Consider the following 26008-nt stretch of genomic DNA (forward strand, 5'->3'; position numbering starts at 1 on the left):
CACAAGACACAATGCAAATCTAAAACTAACTGGGGCAACGGATATAAAATACACCTACACTTCACAGTCAAGTCTTCAGCTCAAAAAGCCGAAGTCACAGGTATACAAATAGATCAAACATAACCAAGAGCTGATAACATGGAAAAAATAACCAACCTGTATGGTATTTTCAAATTTTACTCTTTTTTCAGTCTGAAAAAATCTCATTAATACTGAACAGGCAAAGTCTGTCAAGCTTTGAGGTTCACAGTACTTTGAAAAAAGTCCAAAATAAATGCACTTTTAATATGACAGATCAGTTAAAAATAAAGAAGCAGAAGCCACGTATTAAACAAAATCTTAACTTCCTCACGCTTCATTTCAAAATTCTTTTTAGCTCTATCTCCCATGTAAAAGTTTAAAGCTACCTACAACCATGTCCAGTTTACATTTCAACATTACATGTTAGCATGAAAACCAAAAGTTCTATTTCCATACCAATTCATAAGGTATGAATAGAAGCAAATTATTAAAAGGAGAAATGTACCATTAATAATACGACGCTCACCAAAACACACTACACCTCAGCTTCTGGAAAACAGTGCCAAATGGTCACAGAACATTAAGTGCTAAGAAATATCTAAGCTCTTTGACATAAATTGTTATATTTCTTATAATACTTATCTAATAGTCAAATGTTTAAAATGGATTATAAATATTAATTTTCATACAAAAAACCTCAAAATGTTCTTCTCAGCACAGTTTGTGTGGGGTTTGGTTTGTTTGTTTGTTGAGATCTATCTTCCTACTGTTAGTAAAAGTCAGAACTCAAGCAAGAAGCAGAACAGGTTTTACACTGAAAATAAAACTGGTTCTAAATACCTACTTGATACCAACTGTAAAAAATTCTATAGAAATCTAGTTTACCTTATTGTGGTATCCACACACTTAACACATGCATTTTCTTATCACTAAGAAGGAAGATGGATGTGGACTTCAGCAATACTTACATGCATGGTATTTTATTTTAATAAGTATAGATAAACACATATGCATACATGCTCATATACAAATAATTATTAAAATTTATAAAATATTTCTATATTTAACCTTAAAGGGAATGTAGTGCCCTGTATTCCACATAAGGCACTACAGCCTGAAGCCACAAATCCTCCAGTTTAGGTGTTGCACTAAAGCTTAGATTAGGAAAGATTGGTCCTTAAGGAAGGTTTCTACCAGAATATATTATGTACTGCTTGTGACCCATACCAGCTACAAGCTAAAGTTCAGGGGGTTATTTGTAACATTGTTTTAAATAGCTTGTGCTTAGTGCATTTAACAGATTAGTAATATCCATTGTTCTAAATCAAATTAGAAAAACAAAGTGGCAAACATAAAACCTCTGTTTTCAGTCATAAACAGGCCAGTGGTAGAACTCCAGATTCAACAATGAAATAAAAGAGTAAAGTCTTACAGAAAATAAAACTTAACTCCTAAATGAATCAAACCACTATAATGAATTTTGGCCAGGGGGAGGTGGGGGGGAATTGTTCAAAATAGATTTCTTTTGGTTTCTCTTTCATGAATATCTTTCCAGGCTGATGTGTAAAATATCTAATGCTGTGAACAAATGAACCTACTACTTCTGTGATGAAGACAACATTCTCTCTTTTTACATGCTTCAGAAGTGCTCAGATATAACTGCAACCAAAAAAGTAGATATCTAACAGCTTTAGATATCTGTTTTAGATGCAAGTGAAACACCATGTATGGGGGAATGTACACAGGGGTCAAACCACCAATACCAGAAATATATGCCTATTCCTCCAATGAAAAAAGGATTTTGGGAAAAACTGCATTATGCCTCACATTCTACCAACCAGCAAATTGCCCCAGTCTGAACTACAATCTGGATCCTCCCAAAGAAGAAACCCGCTGCTCCTAAAACATGCACCCACAGAAGAACCTTCATCATCCCTATGAAGAGCTTTCTTTTTCGTACACTTCCCCTGCATCTCACATTGAGATCACAATCACACAAACCAAGTATCACAAGAGCCTAAGAAAAACACTGCAGAACAAAAAAAAAAACTAACAAAAAATACCCCATCTAGGTAACCAGAGACAGAAACAGTACTCCCAGCTAATGCTGTTATCTAAATACGGAGAATTCACATTAAGTGAAGAAGCTATCAAGGCAGACTTGAAAGAACTGTCTTCTGAATACTAAAAATAAGTTCCCTTCACTTGGTCCTTGATATGTTCTCTTACAGACCTTCTATGAGCACATTGTAGGAAACAGCAAACATTTATTGTTCCTATCAACCCTTCCAACCACTACTTTTACTTCGTGAAGTGTGATTCTATTCCATATACATATATAAATACTCATGTTTACTTCTTAACGATTAGTCTTGACAACTGCATTCCAAGAGACTAACCCAGATTTTATTCCCATGCAGCCTCATTTGTCCAACTTGACTCAACTGAAAAGCAGAATTTAGTATTAAACAAGCACATTTCTTACTTCATGTAAACTATATTGAATTCTCCACCATATGACAAAATATCATTGAAGTCTTGCTAGAATGACGGCTCTGAAGAATACCATTTATCCACAATTTAACAAGCAACCAGTAACGCAGCAAGTTTTCCATTAAGTTCTATCTATGCCATATAGTTTTTGAAAGCTCTCTTAACTGATGACTGAATGTAAATGTATGGTATGCAGCTAACACAAAACAAATTATGCCTTAAAACTAACATTTCAGATGAGCTGGTATATAAAAGCTGAAATAGAAAATTCCTTCTATACATACTTCTAAGAAAACAAATGTAAATGCTTCTAATACTGACATATAATTTAATGCAACAATCCTAAGATCACTTTATAACTATATTTAATAATTATTCACAAATAAGTATTCCTTAAAAACTCAAATCCCTTTCCCAAATCCAATATTCAAGAAGGGAAACATTCTGACAAATCCTGTCTTAAGATCCCATCTTAAGATCTAACTTAATAACTCACTTATCAAAACATTTATTGGCAAAGTTTTAGAGCCACCACAGGAAATTTCTCAGGGATTTGGAGTTACCCAAATGCAGTATTAAACTAAGCAGACTAGTAGCTTAATTCTAATAACGGTTTCCCTAGTGTTAGAAAGACACATTTCTAAGCAACTTGAAAAGAAACATAATTACAAGGTTTAAGGATTTTTTTTTTAAAGAATACCATAATTCTACCCTCTCATGCACTTGCTTTCCTTTAACAAATGATAAAATAATTTTTAAAAACAATTCTTTACCTAGGATTTCCTCTTAATGCAGCATGGTGAAGAGCATTGAACCCATTGTTGTTGGTGATGGTAACATCTGCTCCAGCTTCTAACAATACAGCAAGAATGTCATCACGCTTTTTACTTATTGCGTCATGAAGTGGAGTGTCACCCTCAGAATCCTAAAACCAGAAACAGCTTACATCATTTTCTGCATGCATCCACATTAGAGAAAAAAGATGCTTAGATACCACTAGGAAAACCGACTACACAACCACAGAACCAGAAGTGTTGCTGCACTGCAGAGTTCAGAACAAGCTGCTTCTGATCTTGCCCTGATTTTGCAAATGCTTTAGTGGGTAATCTCAGCCAGGGCTTCAATATTCTGCAATTATACTGCTACCAGAATTCAAACCCAGAGCTCAATATGCCTCACATCTGATAGTTCTGAAGCCGCTGGTGTAGACATCAACTTCTCTTTGCCTCATATCCAGATGGAGCTGATGCCCAAGTTACACTTTATGAGCAACAGGACGGCAACAAAAACTAACGCAACAGAGAGGAGTCTAGTCAGGCAGAAGGAGGCAGGAATTTTGAGTAATGAACACTGAGACTGAGCCAGCAATTAATTAACTATTTAAAAGACAATACCAAAAAGATGGTGTGAAATAAAAGCATAAGCAAATCAAAATAAAATGTAGTCCAAGTAATAAACTTAGGCACATCTGTTGTTTTAACTGGTGCAGATCACTTTCCATGAAGCAAAGGCCAATGTCATAAGCAGTATTAAGCTTTTCAACTTGTCATGGCTAATACCAGATTACATCACACAAGGTACATGGAAATATTTCAGTGCATAATTGAACAGGCAAATAATTTATATTTTTAGCTTTACGTTTTATTTTTCAAATATCCCAAATAAGGGAAAAAATACTTTTTACTCCTAGAAGCCTTTTGTACATTAATTATTCAAGGATCCAAATGGCTGGACTGGAAAGGAATGCATCAGACTAGGAATGAGAAAACACGTCCATTTAAGCTTATTTGCTACTATATGAACAAACTCTCTAGATTTATGCTTTCAGTAAAATTCTAACACCACATAAGTCAGGAAGTCTTTTGTCACTGACACTGACTCAGCTGCAAACTGACAAACACAGAACTGAACATTTTAGCAATACAATAATACGAGAACAGATCTTCACAATCTTTGCAGTGAGAATAAAAAACTGCCAAAAATAATTGCCAGAATACAGAAGCACTCGAACCAGTGAGAACAAGTTTGCCAAAACTAAATTACGTAGCTTTTATTTGGTTTAATTTATCATATTTCCTGAATTTACTGTTTACAGACTAACACGTTTCTATTTACACAGTGCATTGGCTTGAATGGTGGTGTGCTGGCCAGTTAAATTCCAGTCATGCCTCAGTCTGACTCCCCTGTGCTCTCATCCACCACATCAATCGTCCACTCACATCTGCACATCAGAGTTCCTCAGTGCACACACAGGATCTGAAAATTCATTATTTTCAATTACAATTATATTTTCCAGATGGAGTTTCATAGTGCCATTCTACTGAATTTTTCAATTCAAACACACTTTATAATTTAAAGTCAGGCACATCCACTTTGGCTACCCATATATTATACAGCATTTTATGATACACAATCACCCTTTATTTGGCTCAGCACATCAGACTCATTATATCTACTGCTTAACAAATACGAAATAGGGTCTGGAAGGACATTAGCTGGCTAACAGCTCAACCTCAGCAAGATCAAGACAGTACCCTACAAATCCAGGTAGAAGCAGATAAACAAACAATCACTATATTCATTAATTTCAAGACTTTCACAACGGGAGGTTGCACTCATATGTTTTTCAGCTTCCACCATATTCATCATAGATGAAACTCCCTGTGAAATTATGCTACTTGAAGTCTTGTGCATGAGGGCTTTTTAGATAAAAGGCTGAACATTTAAATGAAAATTTGGCTAAATAGTTCTATCAGTGATACATCAACTCTGAAAAACAGTTTACTTTTAACAAAACATTCCACAGTACTATCAGCCAAAAAATGCAAAGCTGTATCTTGCAGAAGGAGCAAACAGTCGTAGATTTGATAGAGGATTAATCTGGAGAGAAAGTTAACAATTACAGATAACTACGGTCTATGAAAACATCAATTAACATCAACTGGCTAGAATAAATCAGGTGCCTATATAGCTATCAAGAAAACAAAGAGATTCAATACTATTTTTATTACAGCTGATCACATGTGGGAATAGAGGCTGGGACAAATAACTTCACGAGGTCTTTTCCTTTCAGTCTCATTTTCCACAATTCTTCTATCACCTACACACAGCAATAATAAAATTCAGTAGCTAAAAAGTGCATCAACAGTAATATTTACTTTACCTGGAGACTAGGATGGCAGCCAAAGTCCAGTAAAGTCTTCACAACCTGCAGATGACCTTTGTTGACAGCAATATGAAGAGGGGTCTGCCTGCGTTTGTTGCGAGCGTTCAAATCTGCGCTGCCTCGGTGCAAAACCTCTATCACAGCACCCTCATCACCAAAGGCTGCGTGATGGACAGCCCTGTCTCCATCTTTGTCCTGAAACAGAAACATTGAGTCAGTGTATTCTACATTTCATTTGCATTTAAACAGAAAGATTAATTTAAGCTGAACAACTGTGCATATTTGATTGTTTTAAAGAGAAAGAAAAATTAGACAACCATGATACCATTAAAATATCTAATTAAAATAATTGCTCAAGCCACAGCAATAGGGGATTGAGAGTCTGTTTGTATATAAACATACATATTCTACGACATATGAAATTCTATACCATATTCAGTTATCGCTCTGAATGTATTTCTACTACAAAATTACCACTCTACGTAGCAAAGTTTAAAACTTAAGGAGACACAAAGTGTATTTTGAAATATTTAGGTTACCTCCGCTTCTACATCCACGTTCTGTTTCAAAAGCAACTTCAAAATGTCGACATGGCCATTCTGACTAGCGGCTTGCATAGCTGTGTGTCCAGCACATTGTCCATTCACCTGGAAGCACATAAATACTTTGAGATAAGTTGCAAGATACACACGCATATCTGTGAGACACTTCAGCAGTATACATGCAAGTGTATCAGAAAACATAAAGCAACAGCACACGTGAAAATACCAGATCAATAATTTTTAGACAGCTGCCTTTCTAGCACATATAGATGATCTCCTGCCTCTTCTCTACTTCATTTCTACAGCACTAGCCAGATTGAAGAAGCAAGAAATAGACTTATTTCAAACATTACGACCTTAATGATAGTTGGATTAAAAACTTTCATCTTTGGGTTATTTTAAAGGCAAAATTTTAAGAACAAGTCTCAGAATGATACCAGTCCTCTGCTCTATGGCATGTTTAACTTAATTTTCTAATTTATGAAAACAACATGAGTCAGTCTGAACAAAATATCATGTTTCGTATAATCTTGAGCTACAAATCAATCATCAGAACAGGTTTAGTCTCTTATCTACAAGAATTACTGCTGCTGTAGTGAGAAAAACATCTGATTGTGATTTCAAAACACATTCCCTGAGCCAAATCCTATCATTCTTAAGCATTTTCTTTTAGACTTTTCAGTACTAGGTGATTAGACAAGTTGGTAAAAGGAATGTGACAGAACAGACTAGATGATCAGCCTCCTGAGTTAAAAAAACAAAACTAAACCTAAGCCCACAACAGCAAAAAAATCTTCAAAAATCTATTCTCCTTCCTTCTATCCCTCTGAAATAAAAGCTGAAGACCCTTCACTAATTGTCAGTGTTTGGTCCTCTGCTCCAACTCTGGCAGACAGAGGCTGGAAGGTACTTCAATTCATGGAAGACAACAGAATGCAAGATCTGTCCAGTGAAAAAGGGTGTGAAGCACTATTTTCATACATATCCCAACAAATTTCTTAAGACAACAAACGGGAGAAGAGACACTGGAACCAGCTGTCCTACTTCTATGCAGACACACGACTGACTGGCAAGGTGTATGCAGGACAGCTTCACTTCCTTGAGTTAATTACAGGTCCCCAGAACTCATCTTCCTGAACCAGAACACTCACGTCTACATCTGGTCTCTTTAGTAGGTCTTCCACTTTAGCAACATCTCCATTGGCAGCAGCTTTAACCAATTCTTCATTGAGATCTCCAGATTCTTGGGTTTCAAATAATTTCTTCAACAGCTGGGACAACCTCTCTATGATTATTAAACAAAGGACAATTAAGATTACCATTCTAATCACACAAGAACAGAAAAATAATAGCTAAATTTGCCGTGTTTCTGAAGATGTGCATAGCAACAAGCAAACTACCATGAAACAGCAGCTGTAAGTTATTATTCAGTTTGAGTAAGTGCTGCACACCAATACCCTTTAGATAGCTGAGACTGTCACATCAGGCACTTCAAAACAGGGTTGATTGAACCACAAATAGCTTGTCTGGCACAAAATATAGAAGGGTGGGAAGGTGGGAAAAACATGAATTTACATATTGATATAACAGGCCTGCCAGTCTTCTAGCTTAATGGAGGGTATATCCTGCCCTCTGGGATTAAAACACTGAGTCATATTACTTTTCTAGCTAGTTTTATGGCTACTGTGACTTTATTGAAGAAAATTCACTGTATCTATGCCCCCCTACAAAAGTGTAGAAAACAATGTAGAAAGGTTTCCTGGCATTAAAGCAAATATGTGAAGAGGAAAAACAACTAGCTATGAACAAAAAGAGGAAAAACATTCTAGTTTAACTGATCAGTGAGACAGCCAACAACATAAAACGCATTGGATAGTTTTTCTGCCTCATTATTAGATGAATGAGAGCAGGTTCAACAGAACTGAAACGGGATTACATAGACAAAAAAAAATTCCCACTGTAATTAGTCAAAGGCTGCCTGAGTAAGTTTTGAGACATAAATTTTGAGGAAAGAATACTATCCTGAGCAACCTCTTGCAACAGATCCCTTGCTTATGCTTGCTATCCCACACCACCTATTCAACAAGGAGTCTGCTTGTTGCAGCCAGGGACACTGTCTTCATACCTTAGTCCCTATTCCAATCCCATGTCCCTTCCAATCACTTAAATTTTCAAGTCCTTAGAGTAGACCTCCAAGGACATACCTGCACTGTGGCCAAAGAGAAAACCAAAATTTGATTTGGAGTTTTTGCACCCTATCAAGACAACAACCACCACCATCTCCATACTGACTGCAAGCTTTTTCTTGCATCTTTCTCTAAGGTGTAAGATCAATTAGCCGAACACCGAGCCTGGGTATTATTAAACTTGCATACAAACTATGTACTAAGAAATTTTAAATTAACACATATACTTGACATATATACATTATTGGTTATTCTTCAAACTTACCACCAGATGCATTACTTATAGCAGATCCTGCCGATGCCACCTTTGAGACAGCTGCTGGATTATATGTCCAAGATGTCCCACAAACCTCTACCTTTAAGTCACTGTCTGAATAGATCTGCTGGACCCGACCAACTTTACCTAAAGTCTGCATTAAAGAAAACATCAAATGAAAATAATACTCAAAATAAAATATTTAGAAACCTGAATATTTTATAATAAGTCACAAATTTTATTAAGTCAGTTGTTTAATATTGCAGTCACTAATACCTTCAGCTAATTTTCATCAGGCTAAGAAGGTTATTACATCTGAGCAAGTATTACACTGCATTTGGTGCAATACAATTTCACTAACTTAGAAGAAAATCCCTTCGACTCCCATGAACTCCACATATTATTACCAATCATTACTAGAAATATTATACAAGTTTTGCCATCCTGTGAACCCAAACAACTACTTACCGGAAGCATTGCTTCAGCCCACTCTCCATGACCTCTCTGAAGGAGCTTGATTCGCTCTAAGTCATAACATACTTGAACGAGGTCACCCACTTGAAACTGAGAGGTGCCTCCTTCTGCACCTTGAGCAGCATCTCCACTTCGGACAACGTTGGCCTTGGTGAGAACAGCTGGATTAAATGTCCACCTAGACAATGAACCATTTGAAGTAGTTTTAAACATGCAAAGTGAAATATATGTTTAAAAATTATTTGTTAGACAAGATCCTGTCTGTATGCCCACAAACTTTCTCCAATTGGATACTATGGTGTATCTTTTGTTAACTATTTTTTTTTGTTCATAAACCTCTCTGTGGCTCATTACTTGAATATTTCCACAGTAATCTTCAGCGATATACACTTGAAAAAGCAATTAAATAATATCCTGCCTAAAGGGAAGCAAGATGACAGCAATACAATAGTCCTGAAAGTAGCTATACAGTTTATTTTTCTAGGGAGAGGACACAACTCTGGTTGTAAATGGGAAGATCCAACCTGTCTCACAAAGGTTTGGACTGTCAGGAAACAACATGGGATGAATACGGAATTTTGATCCCTGCCCCCAGGTCAAAAGCCACAACATTCTGTTATAAAAGCACTCTTCAGTTAAATGGATGTCCCAGATACACATCAATTTTTAACCAAACGATCCAAATGTGTACTATAAATTTTACTGATTTAGAGGCCTTTAGCTGTTTTTATGCTGAGTTATATTCCAATATGCAATATGGTGATCTCTCCTTTACAGTTGGTCTGGGCTTCACTTTCATTCACTTGTCTAATCTAGTTGAGAAGTATCATAATCTCTATGAAGGGCAACATCAGGGAAAAAAACACAGGACAGAGAAGCTCCTCTAACTGGCTCTGCAGTCATGACTGTCTAAAGAAAAGCCACTTGCTTTCTTTCAGCTTGCGTTAGCTGGGAAAACAGACTTGTTTTGCACTGTTTTGCAATATTAACAAAAAATATATTGAAGAAAAGCCTGAATTAATAATGCACTGTTAATCCTTTCTAGACAAACTGAACAGGTCAGTCTTCAGATAGATGTGAAATCTTACTCCGTTCATCAGCTGCTTTTTAAAGAGAAGCCCAATACTTGCGCTTGCAAGACAACAAAAGCCACATGGACCTATCAGCTCAGATCCAGCTGTAGAGCAGGGTGTGAATCCTGTCAGCATGGATGCAGCTCAAACTTCAAACCTAAACTGCTTGCAGGGAGTGGTTCTGGCACCAGCTTTGCCAGCACTTCCCATTCTCAGTCGATATTTACATAAACTAACATTCTTGTGAATAATAAACCACTAGATATAGATCATGCAAAAGTCACTCTATATTAGAGAGAATCCCAACATAAAACGTTTGTCACCTGTTCCCTTAATCCATTTTCCTGAAAACCCACAGTACATTGCTATTACCATTCCTCTTTAAAACACAGGATACTTTGTAATTAAAAAAGAAATTACTGCTTAAAACCCTACATTTTGGAAATAAGATACTCCAGAATATCATTCCTTATTTTTTACTCAAATTTTCACCAAGTGAGAGAGACAACAAACTTTCATTTCCCACTAAAGCATGTTTAAAGGTAAATCCTCATTACTCATTGTAGCAGGAATACAAAAATTCTCAAGGACATCTTAACAGACACAAATGGAGAACAAAGTTTCTGGACCAAGTGATCACAAGTGCTGAAGACAAAGAGAGTCTGTGAGAATCAGTGTTGAAGGCTACATAACAAACCTGTTGCCGCTTGGATATTGTACGACAATGTCATGATCTTCATCAATTCCACAAACTGTTCCAGTTGTTGTTAAGGTTTCAAACATGCCATCAGTCCATCCTCCATGGCCATGCTGCAAAGACTGTACAATTTCCAAATCAAGGTCAATGTTTACAAGGTCACCAATTTGCAGCCCACCAGGGTTTCTGTTACCATTTTGCTCACCTGAAATAGAATAAGAAGAAAATGTTCACATGATCACACTAATTTTTCAAGTAATCTCAAGAACAGAAATTAGTACCTGAGACATAACTCTCGGTATCTTTGAATCTATATGGGCAAATAGCTAAAAGGGAGTGAAACAAGTAAAAAGGAACTCTGAACATCTGGCTATGAAATGGTGTGTTTCTTGTTGAGTTTTCAAGGGATTTAATAGTGAAACTGGTAAATACTAAATACTTATGACAGGCTCCACTATGGCCTCTAACTGGGATGGTAACAGCTCTCATACAGTGTTAGACATCTGGAAATATATAAAATCTTCGATAATTTTGAGAGTTATATACAGAATGACATCTATCCAGAAAAAGGCTGACAGATAAGCAGAATGCCCACAGAAGTGGTTTTGAACTGGGTCCAAAATGAGCTATGATAGAAGTCTTTTCAGTTTGTGAGTGGGGAGATAACTACAAAAATAAACACAATGACAACAAAAACCTGTCATTTTTTGTACAAAAAACCTTCTCCCTGGACAATGCCTGCTTTCAAAAGACACCTCATAGCAAAAAATCATAAGCTGGAGGGAAATAGTATAGAAGCACACATATCAAGGTGTGTTAACTGATAAGAGAAGACAATTGTGGATGTGCTCACTGCCAGAACCAGAGGATTAGATCTGGTTCTGTCTGCAGGGTGAGCAGAGTTCCTTTAGTAAATCACTGTCTCTAAGGAGAGGGTGGATGAGAGAGTGGTGTCCTCTTCCAAGCAAGAGTCAATGATGTTTCGAGAAAGGGTCCTTGCATTGCAACAATAAGGAAGTATAAAAATAGCCCAATGAACAGACACAAAAGCATTCTTCAGAGGGAGATTGATTTCAGAGCCTGAAATCCACATTGGATGTTGGCAAAACTAGCTGCAGCGCTAAAAGTCTTCAGAAGATGGAATGGCCAAGAAGAGACTCTGACATTACTGAAGAAGAAACATGTTCATGAATGGATGCTCATGTTCAATGTACTTTGACTTCTCTGACCATTCAGTGAGTTCTCTCTGTCCTATTTTTAGTCTGCATCCTTCACCTTTGCAACAAAACACACGTAACATGGAAAACTGCCACTTCTGCACAGGAGAAGAAGTTAAATCATTTAGAAAAGCTACTGATAGGGAACTCACTAGACAAAGAACTTATAGACAGCAAACATCCCAGAGACAGCCCTGATGAGACAGGGAAGTCTAAGAAAGGAAGAAAAACCAACCAGCAAAGAATTATAGAAGCACCAGTTGGCAGAAAAGATCTCTGGAGGTCATCTGGTCTGATACAGAATCACAGAAACATAGAATTGTTTAAGTTGGAAAAGACCTTTAAAATCAAAGTCCAGCTGTTAACCTAGCACTGCCAAGTCCACCACTAAGCACCATCTACATGTCTTTTAAACACCTCCAGGGATGGTGACTCAACCGCTTCCATGGGCAGCCTGTTCCAGTGCTTTACAACCCTTTCCATGAAGAAATTTTTCCTAATACCCAATCTAAACCTCCTCTGGAACAACTTGAGTTCATTTCCTGTCATCCTATCACTTGCTACTCAGGAGAAGAGACCAACCCCCTCCATGCTACAACCTCCTTTCAGGTAGTTGCAGACAGTGATAAGGTCTCCCCTCAGCCTCCTTTTCTCCAGGCTAAACAGCCCCAGCTCCCTCAGCTGCTCCTCATCAGACTTGTGCTCCAGGCCCCTCACCAGCTTCGTTGCCCTTCTCTGAACTCTCTCCAGCACCTCAATGTCTTTCCTGTAGTGAGGGGCCCAAAACTGAACACAGGGTTCGAGGCATGGTTCCACCAGTGCCACATACAGTGCCACAATCACTTCCCTAGTCCTGCTGGCCACACTAGTTCTGATACAAGTCAGGATGTTATATTCCACGTAAAGCCGAACTAACAATCAGCTGAGGTCAGCTGTGGGTTTGTCTGAGTCCTAAAAGCCCCCAAAGACTGAGGTTCCACAACCCCACCAAGTAACTTTTTCCAGTGCTACAAAATGGAGCTGTAGGTATAACAGAAACCTTATTCAGTATCGGAACAGAAACTTTTGAGTCACACTTTAAGGTCACCACCATTTGCTGTTACATCATTTGTCAGTATTGAAATTTTAGTGCCATCGTCTTCCAACACCCCTCAAGTAGCTGTAGGTAGCTAGCAGATTACCTCAAACTCCTTCTTGCCAGACCAAACAAGCCCAGCTCCTCCTCCTTGCAAACCATGTCCTCCGTGCTTCTTAAACGCTTTGGCAGTTCACCATCAGACCCTCTACAGTTTCTCAAAATGGGGGTGGGAGGAGGTGAAGAAGACATGGACAGACAGTAGTACAAACAGGACACAGTATTCTAGACATGACTTCGTAACCATTAAGAAGAGGGGGATAATAACTTGTCCTATTCTGTTGTCCATTGTCCTCCTATTTCAGCCCATTATGATATTTGCCTTATTTGCAACAATGTCACACTGATGTCTCATCCAATTCGGTATTCACTGCAGCACCCAGGACTTCCTCAGGAAGGGTCCTCACTCAGGCATTCACAATTCCCAGTCTGGGAAATGCTGGTACATAGGCTTATTTCAACTAGAGTGCAAAACTGCACTTCTGCTGTAACTCCATGATATCTCCATTCACCAAATTCTTCATCAAGGTCACCGATGTGGTATTGAACAAAATCAGTTTTAACCCAACTACACACGAATTTGTATTAATTACATCCCTTTCTGGAATGTTATTTGCTCTCTACTTCAAATATTGCAAAGCTTCGAAAAGAACTTTGTAGTTTTTAATGCAAGCACACATTTAAATTCCCAGCATGAACCTATCTGTGAACTACATTCAGAAGACAAATGAAAGGCACAGATGTTCTAACAAAGAGTAAGACTGAGAAGATGGAGGATAATGTCACAAGAAAGGTGAACTGAGTTCATCCTCATCCATTAAGAGCAACTTAATATAGTGGAAGTGGAAGAATTCAACAATGAATAGTCTGCTACTATCTTCAGTGATTAATATTCATGTATTCAAATACAATATCATAAAGCCTGTAATTTAAAGCAAGAACCAAAATGAATAAAGGGCACAAGAACCCAAGTTCATCTGTGAAATACAGAACCTGTAAGAACCTATTACTACTTTTCTATTTTTACTCACGTCAAACTAAAATGACAAAATTAATTTAAGTAGAGAAGCAAGACACAAAGGTCAGAATGCCTTGGCTTTGTACTGTCAACCAATTCATCTACTCGATGGTAAATATTTAAGGGGCATCTTGGACAACTCTTGTCTAAAAAAAAAAACCAAACAAACAAACCAAAAAACCACACACATACAAAAGTATCAACAAACCAAAACCCAGACCTTTACTGTTTTTACCTTTTTACCAATGCTGTCACCAAAGGAATAGTGCTTGCAGGTCATACTTGAAGTACTTGTGTGAAGAATCAGATTAAGACTAGTAAACAGAGCATTCTCTGTTTTGCAAAGGAAATATACACTAATAATTAGGAAATTTGTGTTCAATAATCTATAAAATTTATCCAAACTTATCCATATTTCAAAGCCAAAAATACCCAACAATTATTTTTTATAATACACTCTGCACATGTTTATGGCGCAGCTAAGACACTAGAGGAATAAGTCAGTGCAATAGCTGATATGGAAAACCTCAACCAAGATTTCACAACATACACCAGTACTAGCATCAAATAAGTTGTAAGTTCAAATGACTGCTGTTTATGGCCACGTACATGCTACTTCATTGAACATGTCTGAATAAGACAGTCTTATAAGAATGTACGGCTATGTTTAGCTTTTTAGAAAAGTAGTACACAAGATGTGACTCAATTTATTACTAAGTCAATGCTTAACAGCTTCCTTGCCATCCACTTGGCACACTGATAACAAATACATTTCGAAAAGCATTACAATTTATTCTTAATGCACGGAAATGTTACCATTTACATTCCAGTAATACGGACAGTCCTTTTAGATAACACATAAAAAGGAAAGAGAAATACAGACTAAGTATAATTAACACACATCAAAATAAATTTACTTTGCCTTCAACTCACCTAACACAGGACAATGGTCCCTGTAGAAAGAGCCTCCTTTTGCATCTTGGACACATTTCAGGTCAGACTATGGAGAGAGATGGAGACAGCTTTAGTCCTCACTGATTAAGTCTCCAGGTTAACACAAGTCAGTGAAACTAGAACTGAAATACACTCAATTAAGAAAGGCTGAAAATTATGTGTACAAAAAACATGCCCCATGAATTTGTTACTGATGCATACAATCTCAAATACTTTCCAATCTATCAGCCTTGACATGCTTAAGATTTTAATAACCTTTACCAATATAAAAGGCTTATAAAGGATAAGACACTTTTAACTCAGAGGAAAGTATTAAAAACACAAAGCTACTTTGCATTGTTCTATAAAGTTACCTTTTCCTTTCAAAAGAGTATGAGAATGCAAGCAAAGAAAAAAATCTGCAGACAGTGCTTGAAGCCACAGCCTTTTCTATACCAACCACTAAATGCTTGCCAGTGCTGCCCCTTCTTCCCAACCCTTTTTGACAGATACATGTTTAACTTGGTGAAGAAAACCTGGCACACAAACTCTACAAAATGAAGATTTTTCCAATTAAGAGTATACAGAACACAAGGATATTACTTTTTAAAAAATGTGATCTTTTTAAAGCTCATCCTTCATAAAGACACTGTTTTGTAACCAGCTCCTTTTCACAAAGTCAGCAGAGTTCCTATAATTCTCCTTTCCTCTAGCTTTTTCCCTGCGTAACCCTTAAAGCCAAATGGCTACCATCTGCCATTGCTCCTTATAGAACAATTCCAACTAAACAAAGGGCATTTTGTGCACATGATGAGTTGGGAAGGAGATACGAAACTGTTTGCAAAATGTGTCAGAATATTCTATGGGATGGGGGAGGAAACAGAAGACGGGTGGTGGTTATGATATAATCAACCATAACTAAACAAATACTTTAACAATTATTTTTCCCACACCCAAGACATTGACAGATTGTACACCTGCAAAAAGATTAAAATGAAAACTCTCAAGTCTTCCAAATCATCAAGGCACTGACAAACACAATACTGCCTTCAGTGACCAGTAACTGCTAAGCAGCCAGAAACAATACAAAATTCACTGTATGTCCTGATCTATGAAGAATGTACCACCGCTTTCTGAAAAAGTGATGAAAACAGCCAGACGAAATTAATGAGATTTAGCCGCTCTTCAAAGGCTACGAGAAAGCAGAGACAGAGGGTTTGTTCAGCCCAGCAGCAGCAGGACTGCGACAAAATCCTGCCACCCACGGGCAGGTGCTGGGTTTAACTTGGCCGAGGACAAAGGGGCTGTGCTGACCACCCCAGATGGAAAGCTCATTCATTCCCCCACACCAACAGAGATTTAATGTGCCCAGGAGCACTGGGTCTCGCCCACTGAATACAAACTCTTCATGTCATGCAACAAGCAGCTGTCTGCACAGGAGTGAAGAAGGGGGTATACATGCAAGAGCTGTCTTCACATTCTTCAGAGCATGAAGAATAGAGCGTGGGAGGGTCCTAAACAGTTCTCCTCCCAGCCAGGCAAAATCTGAGTGAAAGATCACTTATGTTACAGCAAATATGAATGTACAGAGCTGACTGATGGCTAAAAGCTAGTAGAAGAAATAAAATATTTTGTACAAGGCTAATTACTATCTTTCAGCAGAAATTACTGGGAAGCAGGTTAAGATACCTTAAATTTTACAGAAAAAAAAAATACCCAGAAATCCACAAATCTGCTTTCTTTTGTTATCCTGCCTGTATCATGCCCTACACATTGTTTATTTCTGGAGTATAATGATATACTTGGTTGCAAAACTAAATGGTAGCTTGATCTTGAACCTCAGCTTCACATGTCTTCCTTTCACTTACATGGTGAAGTCAATATTAGATCACTAAGGAGGAAAACAAGAGTCTGACCTAAGTATCACAGAAAAGCAAGGTAACATGTTGATTTACATAAGCCTTCAACAAAATATTGAGGACTCAAAACACACAGAAAGATAAGGCACTTGACAGAGATTATGGCAGTAAGAAACTAACTTGTATATACAGCAGAGTTCCTTCAGCAATTTTGCAAACAGCACTACTAACAAAAGTGACACCAACATGATAAAGGCCTGCGAATGTATTAAAAAACATAACCAAACTCAAAAAAGATCCTGGAGTTTTAAGACAGGAAACTGTACTTAGTTGTATTTCAGTACCATGAAAGCTGGGTAAGCAACTATAATCCTACTTCTAGCATCCAGCTACTGTATTTCTCAGAAAACAAGTTTTCTGCCCAAGTAGTTTAAGTAAAAAAAAAATAAATAAAAATCAGGGGCCATGTTAAGCTTCTGGTCATCCTGACCTGGGGACTGCGTGGGAAGAGGCCCCCCTAGTGAGGACGGAGCACAAAGACACCCAAAGCCCGGCCATACCAACTGCCAGCGCATCATGTCACTCTTTGGAGAACACCACCAGGATTTTCCTAAGTTGGGTAAGTCTCCTGGCATCTTGCAAATGGATTGAAATAGTACATCGTTTGGAAATGAGACTAATAAGTGCAAAAAGGAATGTACCAAAACACAATGGATGTTAAAATGCAAGTTTTAGACTCATGGTGACACGGTGCACAGAAAAAGAAGTGATGATGGGTGTAAGTACATGGTGGAGACAAATGTGAAAAGATGGAAACAAAACATAAGCTATTCCACTTTAACTCGATGGAGAAATCATTCGATTAACCTCAGAGAGGGTTATTCCAAGAAACAGAAAAACAAGCTATAGGTTTTGTGGCATTTGTGTATGTTTAGCGAAGAGATGGAAAGTCCACTTCAGCAGGAAATCATTATAACAAAAACTCAAGGACCAGCACAAAACATTGCACAGCAAGACTTTCAGATCCATAGTATCAGCTGATGAACACGAGCAGTGAGTAATAATGGTTTTTTGCCTACAGTGGAAAACTTTGGCCTTCTAGCATCTACCTTCTGACTTGCTGAAAAATCTCTTTGCATTGCAGCTGTATGTGACTAGATTACATAAAGATCATGATCTGCTCAGCCAAATGTAAACACAGAAAATATAACAGTTTACTTTGACATAGCATCCATTGAAAAAACAGCAGCAATTTCATAATGATAAAAACTTCAAGGAATGAATAAAATGTACATTACAGCACTGTCAGCAGTGTCAGCAGATGGTGTAAAAGTGCCATCAACTGTGACCTTGAAGAGGAAAACAATACTGAAGGAGCAGCTGTCTAGTGGAATAACTATTGAGTTATTCCAGTCAATATGGGATGCCATCCATCAAAACCAGGCAGAGGACTCTACAGACCTGATAAGGAAACTAGGTGTGCTGCTAAGAAAAAGGAGAATGTTTGATCCAGATGAACTGAAATAGCATCTAACACCAAGACTAAGTATCAGGAGAGAAATTAATACTGATCTTACAGATACAACCACAGAAATGATGCCACAGCTACAGGTGTTTTGGGATAACAATTAATACACCCTTTAAAGGTCATTTGAAGTCTTCAAACTCAGAACAGCTTTTGACAAGGAAATAAGCCCTTACAGGGCAAATGGAAAAAGCCCAGTGACTGCTGCTTTGTCACCTGATTAAGACAACAAGGGACTGGATAAATCCTTAAGTTTTAGCTAAAGGTTTATAAGAAATGCTGTATTTCAAATTTAATGAACTCAATTTTCAGTTTCAAGAAGCTGAGAAAAGTGAAAGCAATAAAAGGAGAAAGCAGAAGTTAATAGAGAAAATGATGGAAATAACAAAGGTGCAAGGTACAAAAACAATAGCAACAGCTTCTTATAGAAGAAATCAGACTTCAGGCAAATCCTGAGTGAACTGCTTAAAACTGCACTGTCTATTGATTATAGGCACTTATATTAAAAAAAAAAATATGCATGGGAAGTTAAGTCTTTCTTGTGGGCTACTACTGTAAATAACAAAACTGGGAAAGGATCAGTAAACACATTTCTGCTTAACAGAAACATGTTTCCAAGCAATTCAATTAGGGAGACATTAGAAACTTGGCTTGGTTGTGACTACAGGACAAATGTAGAAAAATAAGACTATGTAAACAATCAGTGAAAGAAAGTCACTGGAAAATGCAAATAAATGCACAAGGTATACATAAATATCTCCTTCCTCTTTGGATTCCAAACAACTAATCACCTAACTTTGGCTACAGTGTCAGTAACATAATAAAAAACACCTGCTGCATGTATAAAGTGGCCAAAATTCATGTTTCTGTGTTTTATATCAGTTTTCATCAGCACCTAGAACAGAGGGACATTGAACTAACAAAATAATTAAAATTCCTGTTGTTCCTTTCTAAACCCATCATTTTGAACATACCTGAGCCAAGATAAAGGACTAGAGAGCTGGAGATCTGACCCATATCACAGATCTGACAGTTGCTACCGCACCAGAACACATTTTTCTATATATAACATACACCTGCAATGTCTAGTATGCCAAGACGTTTACTCTAACTTAAACAAACAAACAAAATCAAAAAACAAAGCAAACAAAAAACCACACATTTATCAACTCATTCTTAAAATCCTCTAGAGTAATTTCAAGGATTATCTTTAAGGGTAACCCATATAAACGTCAATAAACAGACACGCTATCGATCAGAATAAGAAAGTTTAAAGTAACGTCAAAAACACAACGGCAAGGAATCTTCTCAATTTTCCTTACGCACTCAACTATTCAGAATTCATGGAAAAAAGTACACAAACACGGATGTCCTACAGATTACTGTGAAAATGATGGATAACTAGAGTTACTTCTTTCAGAGGCTACAAAGATAAACAGAAGATCCTCCATAAAGAATAACAAGAAGAGGAAGATAATCACAGAAAAAAAACCAAAACAAAACAAAAAAACCAAAACAAATAAATTTGTTAGCACAATATGGATCCCTAAATAATGAAACTGATCTGGGGCATTCCTGCTGACAGAACTATTTTTTTAAGTTTTTACAGCAAAATCATTCCACTAATAAGTAGTAGAATATGCTGCTTATTGGAAACCAAAGGAAGTTACCAGCTTTACATCCTTGGCTGTGTGATATGAAGAAATAAGAACTAGAAACAAGTCCAAAAAGCTAAATCCCAATTAACTCTCTAACTCCACAAAGTGTAACTTTTTATCACAAAAGGCTATGTTCATACATTTCTAAAGCAGGTAATGTGGTTAACAGCTTGATCTGGCTCTAGCATCTGAACACACAGATATGAAATGCAAGCAGTGTCAATAATCACGTTAGCCAACAGCACTTTATCCCTACTATGGGCGTATCAAACATGTTACTCAGCCTAACAGTATCATAAAAACAGATTTCAATTTGGGAATTTGTGGCCTGTGGCAGCAGAGACTCCAAGATTCAAACGCCAGGATTCACAAAGAAAAAGAAGATGCACCTCTCTCTATTCCTTTGTATGTAAACACAACAACAAACTCCGAAAAAAACACAAGGATCAGGCCACAAATAAAGGCAATTTTTCAGCCAGCACCTGCTGCCCCACCAGCCAGCCCTCGTCTCTCCCAAGGAAAAGCTGACAGGCCAGATAGATTAATTTTGAGGAGCAGATGCAGCCTGTCAGCTATCAAACAAGCAACCCTGACTTACAATAATGAGCTGTGTTTCTTTAATCAGCTCTATTTGCCTCGAGTCAAGTGTTATTCATTTGCAAGTAGGGGTCTCTTTCCCAGCTGTATTTACATGGGCACACTGAGTATTGTTGATTCCACTTTCTCTGAACATTCTTATCCAATTTCTAAGTTCCAAAACAAGCTCGTCCCAACTTTATATGAACTTTCTGACAGTCTATTAATCAGCTTTACGTAATAGCACATAAATAGCAGTAAATAATCATAATGAATTGTACACTTAGCAAGCAATGAATCAATTATAAAATTTAACTTTGCATTCAAATGACTATTTGTCACAGATATCCAAGATTCCATTCTGCCCAAAGTGAAAACTGAATTTGATAAAAGTATTTGACAAAGATGAAATTATTTTAAGAATGAATTACAAACAGGTGAGCACTACATACAAAGCCTCAAATTACTCTTTTAAACATATGCATGTACATACACTTTTTATGTATTATCCTGTATAAAACATGTACATATATGTAGTTTCACAAATATTTTAACATTTTGTTGTTGTCAATTAAATGACTGACCAAATTTTTATACTTCTGCAAGTCTTGCGGGAAGGGTCTTCCTTATCCATTCAAATTTACAGTTGCAGGACTTAATCAAGTATTCTAAAAATATTTAATGCTTCCTTATGTGGCATTAGTATGGCAACAGAATACAGTTGATTTACAAACCATATGTATTTTTCTAATGTTATGGAAATAACCATTCAGAACGGATATAACTTATCTTAAATGTATTTTTTCTGAGGACAGAAGGAACCTTTAATGATTCGACAGCATTCCTACTGTGTAGAGCACAAATTATAATATATTAACTGAAATCGCACCAACAACAAATCAGTTGATCTGTATTTCAGTCTATCTAGATTGTGTATTTATGCTCCTTTTCCAAGCACGACAATGACATATAAGGGGCAAGGTATCAAACACTGGTTTAACAAAATTATACTACCTACCACAACAGATAACTTTACCTTTTGCCAGTATATAAGGAATTTTCTTTAGAACTGGTGTGGACCATGAAGGATATAATTCAATACTGACTTATATTTTATCCTTAGCATCTTCATGCATCAGAAAAGCTGACCTGCACTAAAGATGTTTACTCTTTTTAAACCTCACACTAAAATATGTATTTACTGCAAAAGTAGTATTTTTTTTTTTATTATAGAGATAAACTTTATTTCAAGTGAGGGTATACGGCAAAATACTTCCCAAACAAGTAAACTAGCCATTGTTTAACATTTCATCACCGACACATATCTGACAAGATGACACTTCAATGTTAAGTTAACATGGTTTTCCTCTGCAGTATCAAACAAAAATCATGCAAAGAAAATGCTAATTAAGATGTTACAAGCAGCTGATAATCAAAGTAACCTTTCCTTGACCCCCATTAGGATAAGAAAACCCAGTGACAGAAGGCACTTAGGCTAGGCTCTGACCCATTTTCTCTCCTAAGCTGTAGAAATAGCTGTAAAAGCTAGGAAGTGAAAAAGAAAATATTTAATGCTAAAGCTAACTAAGGTTGTAACCTAATTTAACACTTTCCCATTGACAAAAAATGGCTTTCAAGAGGATTCTGAGTGCTGCCAGTAATTTACCACCTGCAAATCTTGCAGTAATCACACCAAAATTTGAAGTGAACTGAATAGTTCAGGAGTTAAAGAAATAAGGTCTTTTAAAAGTTCATGACTAAGCTTCTTCTTTCCTGAATTTTGATTTAAGCACAATAGTTGCACAGGAAGATAATAATGTATACAATGTAAATATTTACTATACTTTGGCAGAAACTAGCCCTTAAATTATTCACGTTTTATAAATTCCCAGATCAGACCATCTTCCTAATACATATGCATGATCCACCCAGCTGTATTCACAATGACCTGACTAACAGCATGGAACTGACAAAGGATATTACAAAGGCAGGATAATAAAGCACAAGTTACTCTTACTACCCTTCCCCCACCATGCATTTTACCCTTTGTGTCCTTTTATACTTACCATGCCCTCAAAGCCAACTCTGTAAAGGTTTTTAGCACCATTGTCCCAAAGAACATATGCTGCGCTATGTGGACTTGAAGCACTCCAATCTTGGATTTCAGTTACCTATTCAGTTTTAAAAACACAAAAATTGTTTCTAGAACAAAGACTTAGAAAAACAATTTGAACTTAAAAGTTTACTCATCCCCCTTCAGAAAAATACAGCAGTTTTACTGAATGTGGTAAAATTCATTCTGAAGTTGTTTTCTGATTGATGCAAGCGTTTCCATAAGATGACAGCCTGAACATATACTTTGTAGGCCCATTTTTCTTTTGTATATTTGGTAGGTAATCTAATTACATAAGTAGAGAAGAAAATCTGAATTGTATAAATTAATTTTATGATGCCTTGACATGTTGTCACCAGAAGTAGCATTTAACTAAGAAAAACAAGATGAAAACTATTTTAATTGCTCCAACTTGCCTGATTGAACCTGCATGAGCCTGGTGATGCTACACTATGTTAGGAGACAAAGTTTTATTTCCAGAGTGTTTAACACCATAAAATGACAGTGAAAAGGACTTTCCCTGTCATTCCTGAAATCATGAGGCCACACACCAAATTCTGAAAACATTTCTATTATTCAAAAAAATCAGTTTCTAAAATTTGTCTTCATTCTTACTTACACTTATTTAAAAGCTGTTTCTGCTAGCTACCATCTGCTTTTTCTCATTAAAAACTTTTATAGGCATTTACATGTATTTTTCGCTTGCAAATAGTCGCACTAATTCAGGTTTAGTACATAAAGCAGACAATGCAGTATAAGACTCTTATTTTGCAAAATTTCAGAGAATTCAAAATACCTTGCCAAATTCACAGCAAGAGGCAAATAATCAAGATGAGACAAGTTGCATCTGAATATCCTTTGCTTTCAGAGATTTAAATTTATTATCTCCTCTCAATAAAATCCAAAATTAAATCCCCAAAAGTCCTAAAGCTTCCATAAATGTCTAGGACATAAAATAGGCTAAATATTCAGGAATTTTTCACTTTCTTTAAATGCTGCTTAAGTCTACTAAAAATAAATGCAACAAAAAACACCAGTTCACTAAGATACACAGGTATCCAATTCTTCCTTCTAGAACATCTGATATTTGGTGACAGAAGTCATAGCATATTTCACACTCTATGTTCATACTTACAACAAACCTTCATTAGTTCTCAAGGTAAATGCAAGTTGTAACCAGAAAATTTGCAAAGGTTATGATAAGCAACATATAATTCCATGCAATTTTCAATAAATCCAAATATTTTTATTATCCCACTATATCAAAACCACTTATATAACATCCTAAGCCAATAATATCAATATCAATATCCATATCCAATTGCAAAGGTCTTAATTTTAAACTGGAAAAGTGCCTATAATTATTATAAGAAAAAAAAAAAAAAAAACCCAGGGCATAAGCACTGAAAACCAAGAGCAAGAGATACACAAATGTGCTGACCCACAATAAGACCACAGAATGCAATGATGACCAGAAAGGGCCATTCTTGAGAGCTCTGTTTTTATACCAGCTCTCCAGTAAAGCTGAATATGCCCAAGATCTTAATGTTGTTACAAGCCAGCCTTATACACAATAACCAAGACAAAAAATTAGTAGTTTTTAAAATGTTCTGTTGGTATTATAAAAATGTACATTTAAATTTATAAGAACTTGTCACAGTGTCCATCCCCTTCTCTTTCTACATGCTTGAGCATTACAGAATAAGATTAAAAAATGTCCAGCAAATTGAAATAGTAACTTCTATGATTATATTTTTACTCTACAATTAGAAAAGCCACTGAGGCCATTATATGAGCAGGCAGCAAGGCATCTTCTTATTTAAACCAGCTTTTAGTTTTACCTTTCCTCTACGCCCATTGCCACCATCTTGATCTTCCCATTGCCAGTCAACTCCACGCACCACCCTGGCACCTGCAAAGATTCCTCTTGCTGTAATTTTCTTTGATTTACGGCGAGACTCCAACAATACCCTGAAGTTATTGAAAGAAGAACCCACAAATGTCAAGATAATAAAGAAAGTCCAAGACAAATCTTTGGGGATGGGAAGGAAGGAAAGCATCTTGAAACAAAAATAACCCCACAAACACAGATTTCAGTGCATGAATCACATTCATTCAATACTCAACTCGAGCAGCAGCCCAAAAGATAAAAACCCATGATTTCACCAGATCTGATTTATTGTATAATTAGTTTTGAATTCTAATGGTAATTTCTTCTCCAAAATTCCTAGTACAAGCAATAATCTTGTAAACACATACATATAGAACTGTACTCTTACTATTAAAATCAGTAAAGAAACAAAAAGTTATATAAACACTACATATCTGTATCTTGTAGATTTACCCTAGGCCAATATTACTGTCTTGCAATTGCCTTGCCATTTTTGTTCAGAATTATGCTATTAAGAGCTACATCTCTTTCCCCTCTGTATCTCAGTTTATTTTCTACATACTTCTTACAGCATATCTCAGCAAATGTAATTCCATATATCAGCCATAATATGCTATTTTTCTAAAGCAAATCTCTTATTTCCCTCTGACTTCAACAGAAGTAGATTAAGTCCAAACAGAACAGTCTATGAGTATTTAACTTACAAATCGAAACAAAGAGACAAACAATTTCCAGCCTTTTCAGTTATCTCAAAAGTCACCTGTCTGCATGCAAACAGATTTCTTACTTCATGCCAGAAAACAGTATTTTTCAGGTGAAATTCTGAATGTTTCCCAACCGCTTCAGAAGTGTATCACCCTCCTGCTAAACTTCAAACATCCAGCAGATGGCAGACAAGGAAAAAGTTAAACAGTTGGAATTGATGCAAAGAGCACATGAAAATATTAGCCATTTTTCTCTAACATAAAAGAATTTTAGAAAGATCTGAGTACCTACAAAACTCAGACAAAAACCAGCATACATTACTTCAGTATGCTGCCCATGTGATATCCCAAACTCAATAATAAAACAGAAGGAGCTGATGCTTTCCTTCATCCAAATGTCCTTTGATGCCTCTTGCCATTTTTGTTATGAGATAACCCTTCAATACAATAGCACTGTTTTGCCCTTTTCTC

At 36.6% G+C, this 26008-nt stretch overlaps 1 protein-coding gene across 2 annotated transcripts in view; it reads right to left on the reverse strand.

Moving 5' to 3' along the window:
* Positions 1-26008, reverse strand: part of MIB1 (MIB E3 ubiquitin protein ligase 1) — a 73270-nt gene that overhangs the window by 34695 nt on the left and 12567 nt on the right. For both annotated transcript variants that reach the window (XM_080339267.1, XM_080339268.1), the window contains exons 3-12: positions 24784-24913; positions 22896-23000; positions 15212-15278; positions 10909-11113; positions 9133-9316; positions 8674-8818; positions 7374-7507; positions 6220-6327; positions 5678-5875; positions 3288-3439 (exon numbers count right to left, since the gene is read on the reverse strand). In XM_080339267.1, coding sequence (XP_080195393.1) covers positions 3288-3439; positions 5678-5875; positions 6220-6327; positions 7374-7507; positions 8674-8818; positions 9133-9316; positions 10909-11113; positions 15212-15278; positions 22896-23000; positions 24784-24913 — 1428 coding nt within the window. The remainder of the gene's footprint in view (positions 1-3287; positions 3440-5677; positions 5876-6219; positions 6328-7373; positions 7508-8673; positions 8819-9132; positions 9317-10908; positions 11114-15211; positions 15279-22895; positions 23001-24783; positions 24914-26008) is intronic.

This window comes from Nesoenas mayeri (genome assembly GCF_963082525.1).
Source record: "Nesoenas mayeri genome assembly, chromosome: 2".
Classification (NCBI taxonomy): Eukaryota; Metazoa; Chordata; class Aves; order Columbiformes; family Columbidae; genus Nesoenas; species Nesoenas mayeri.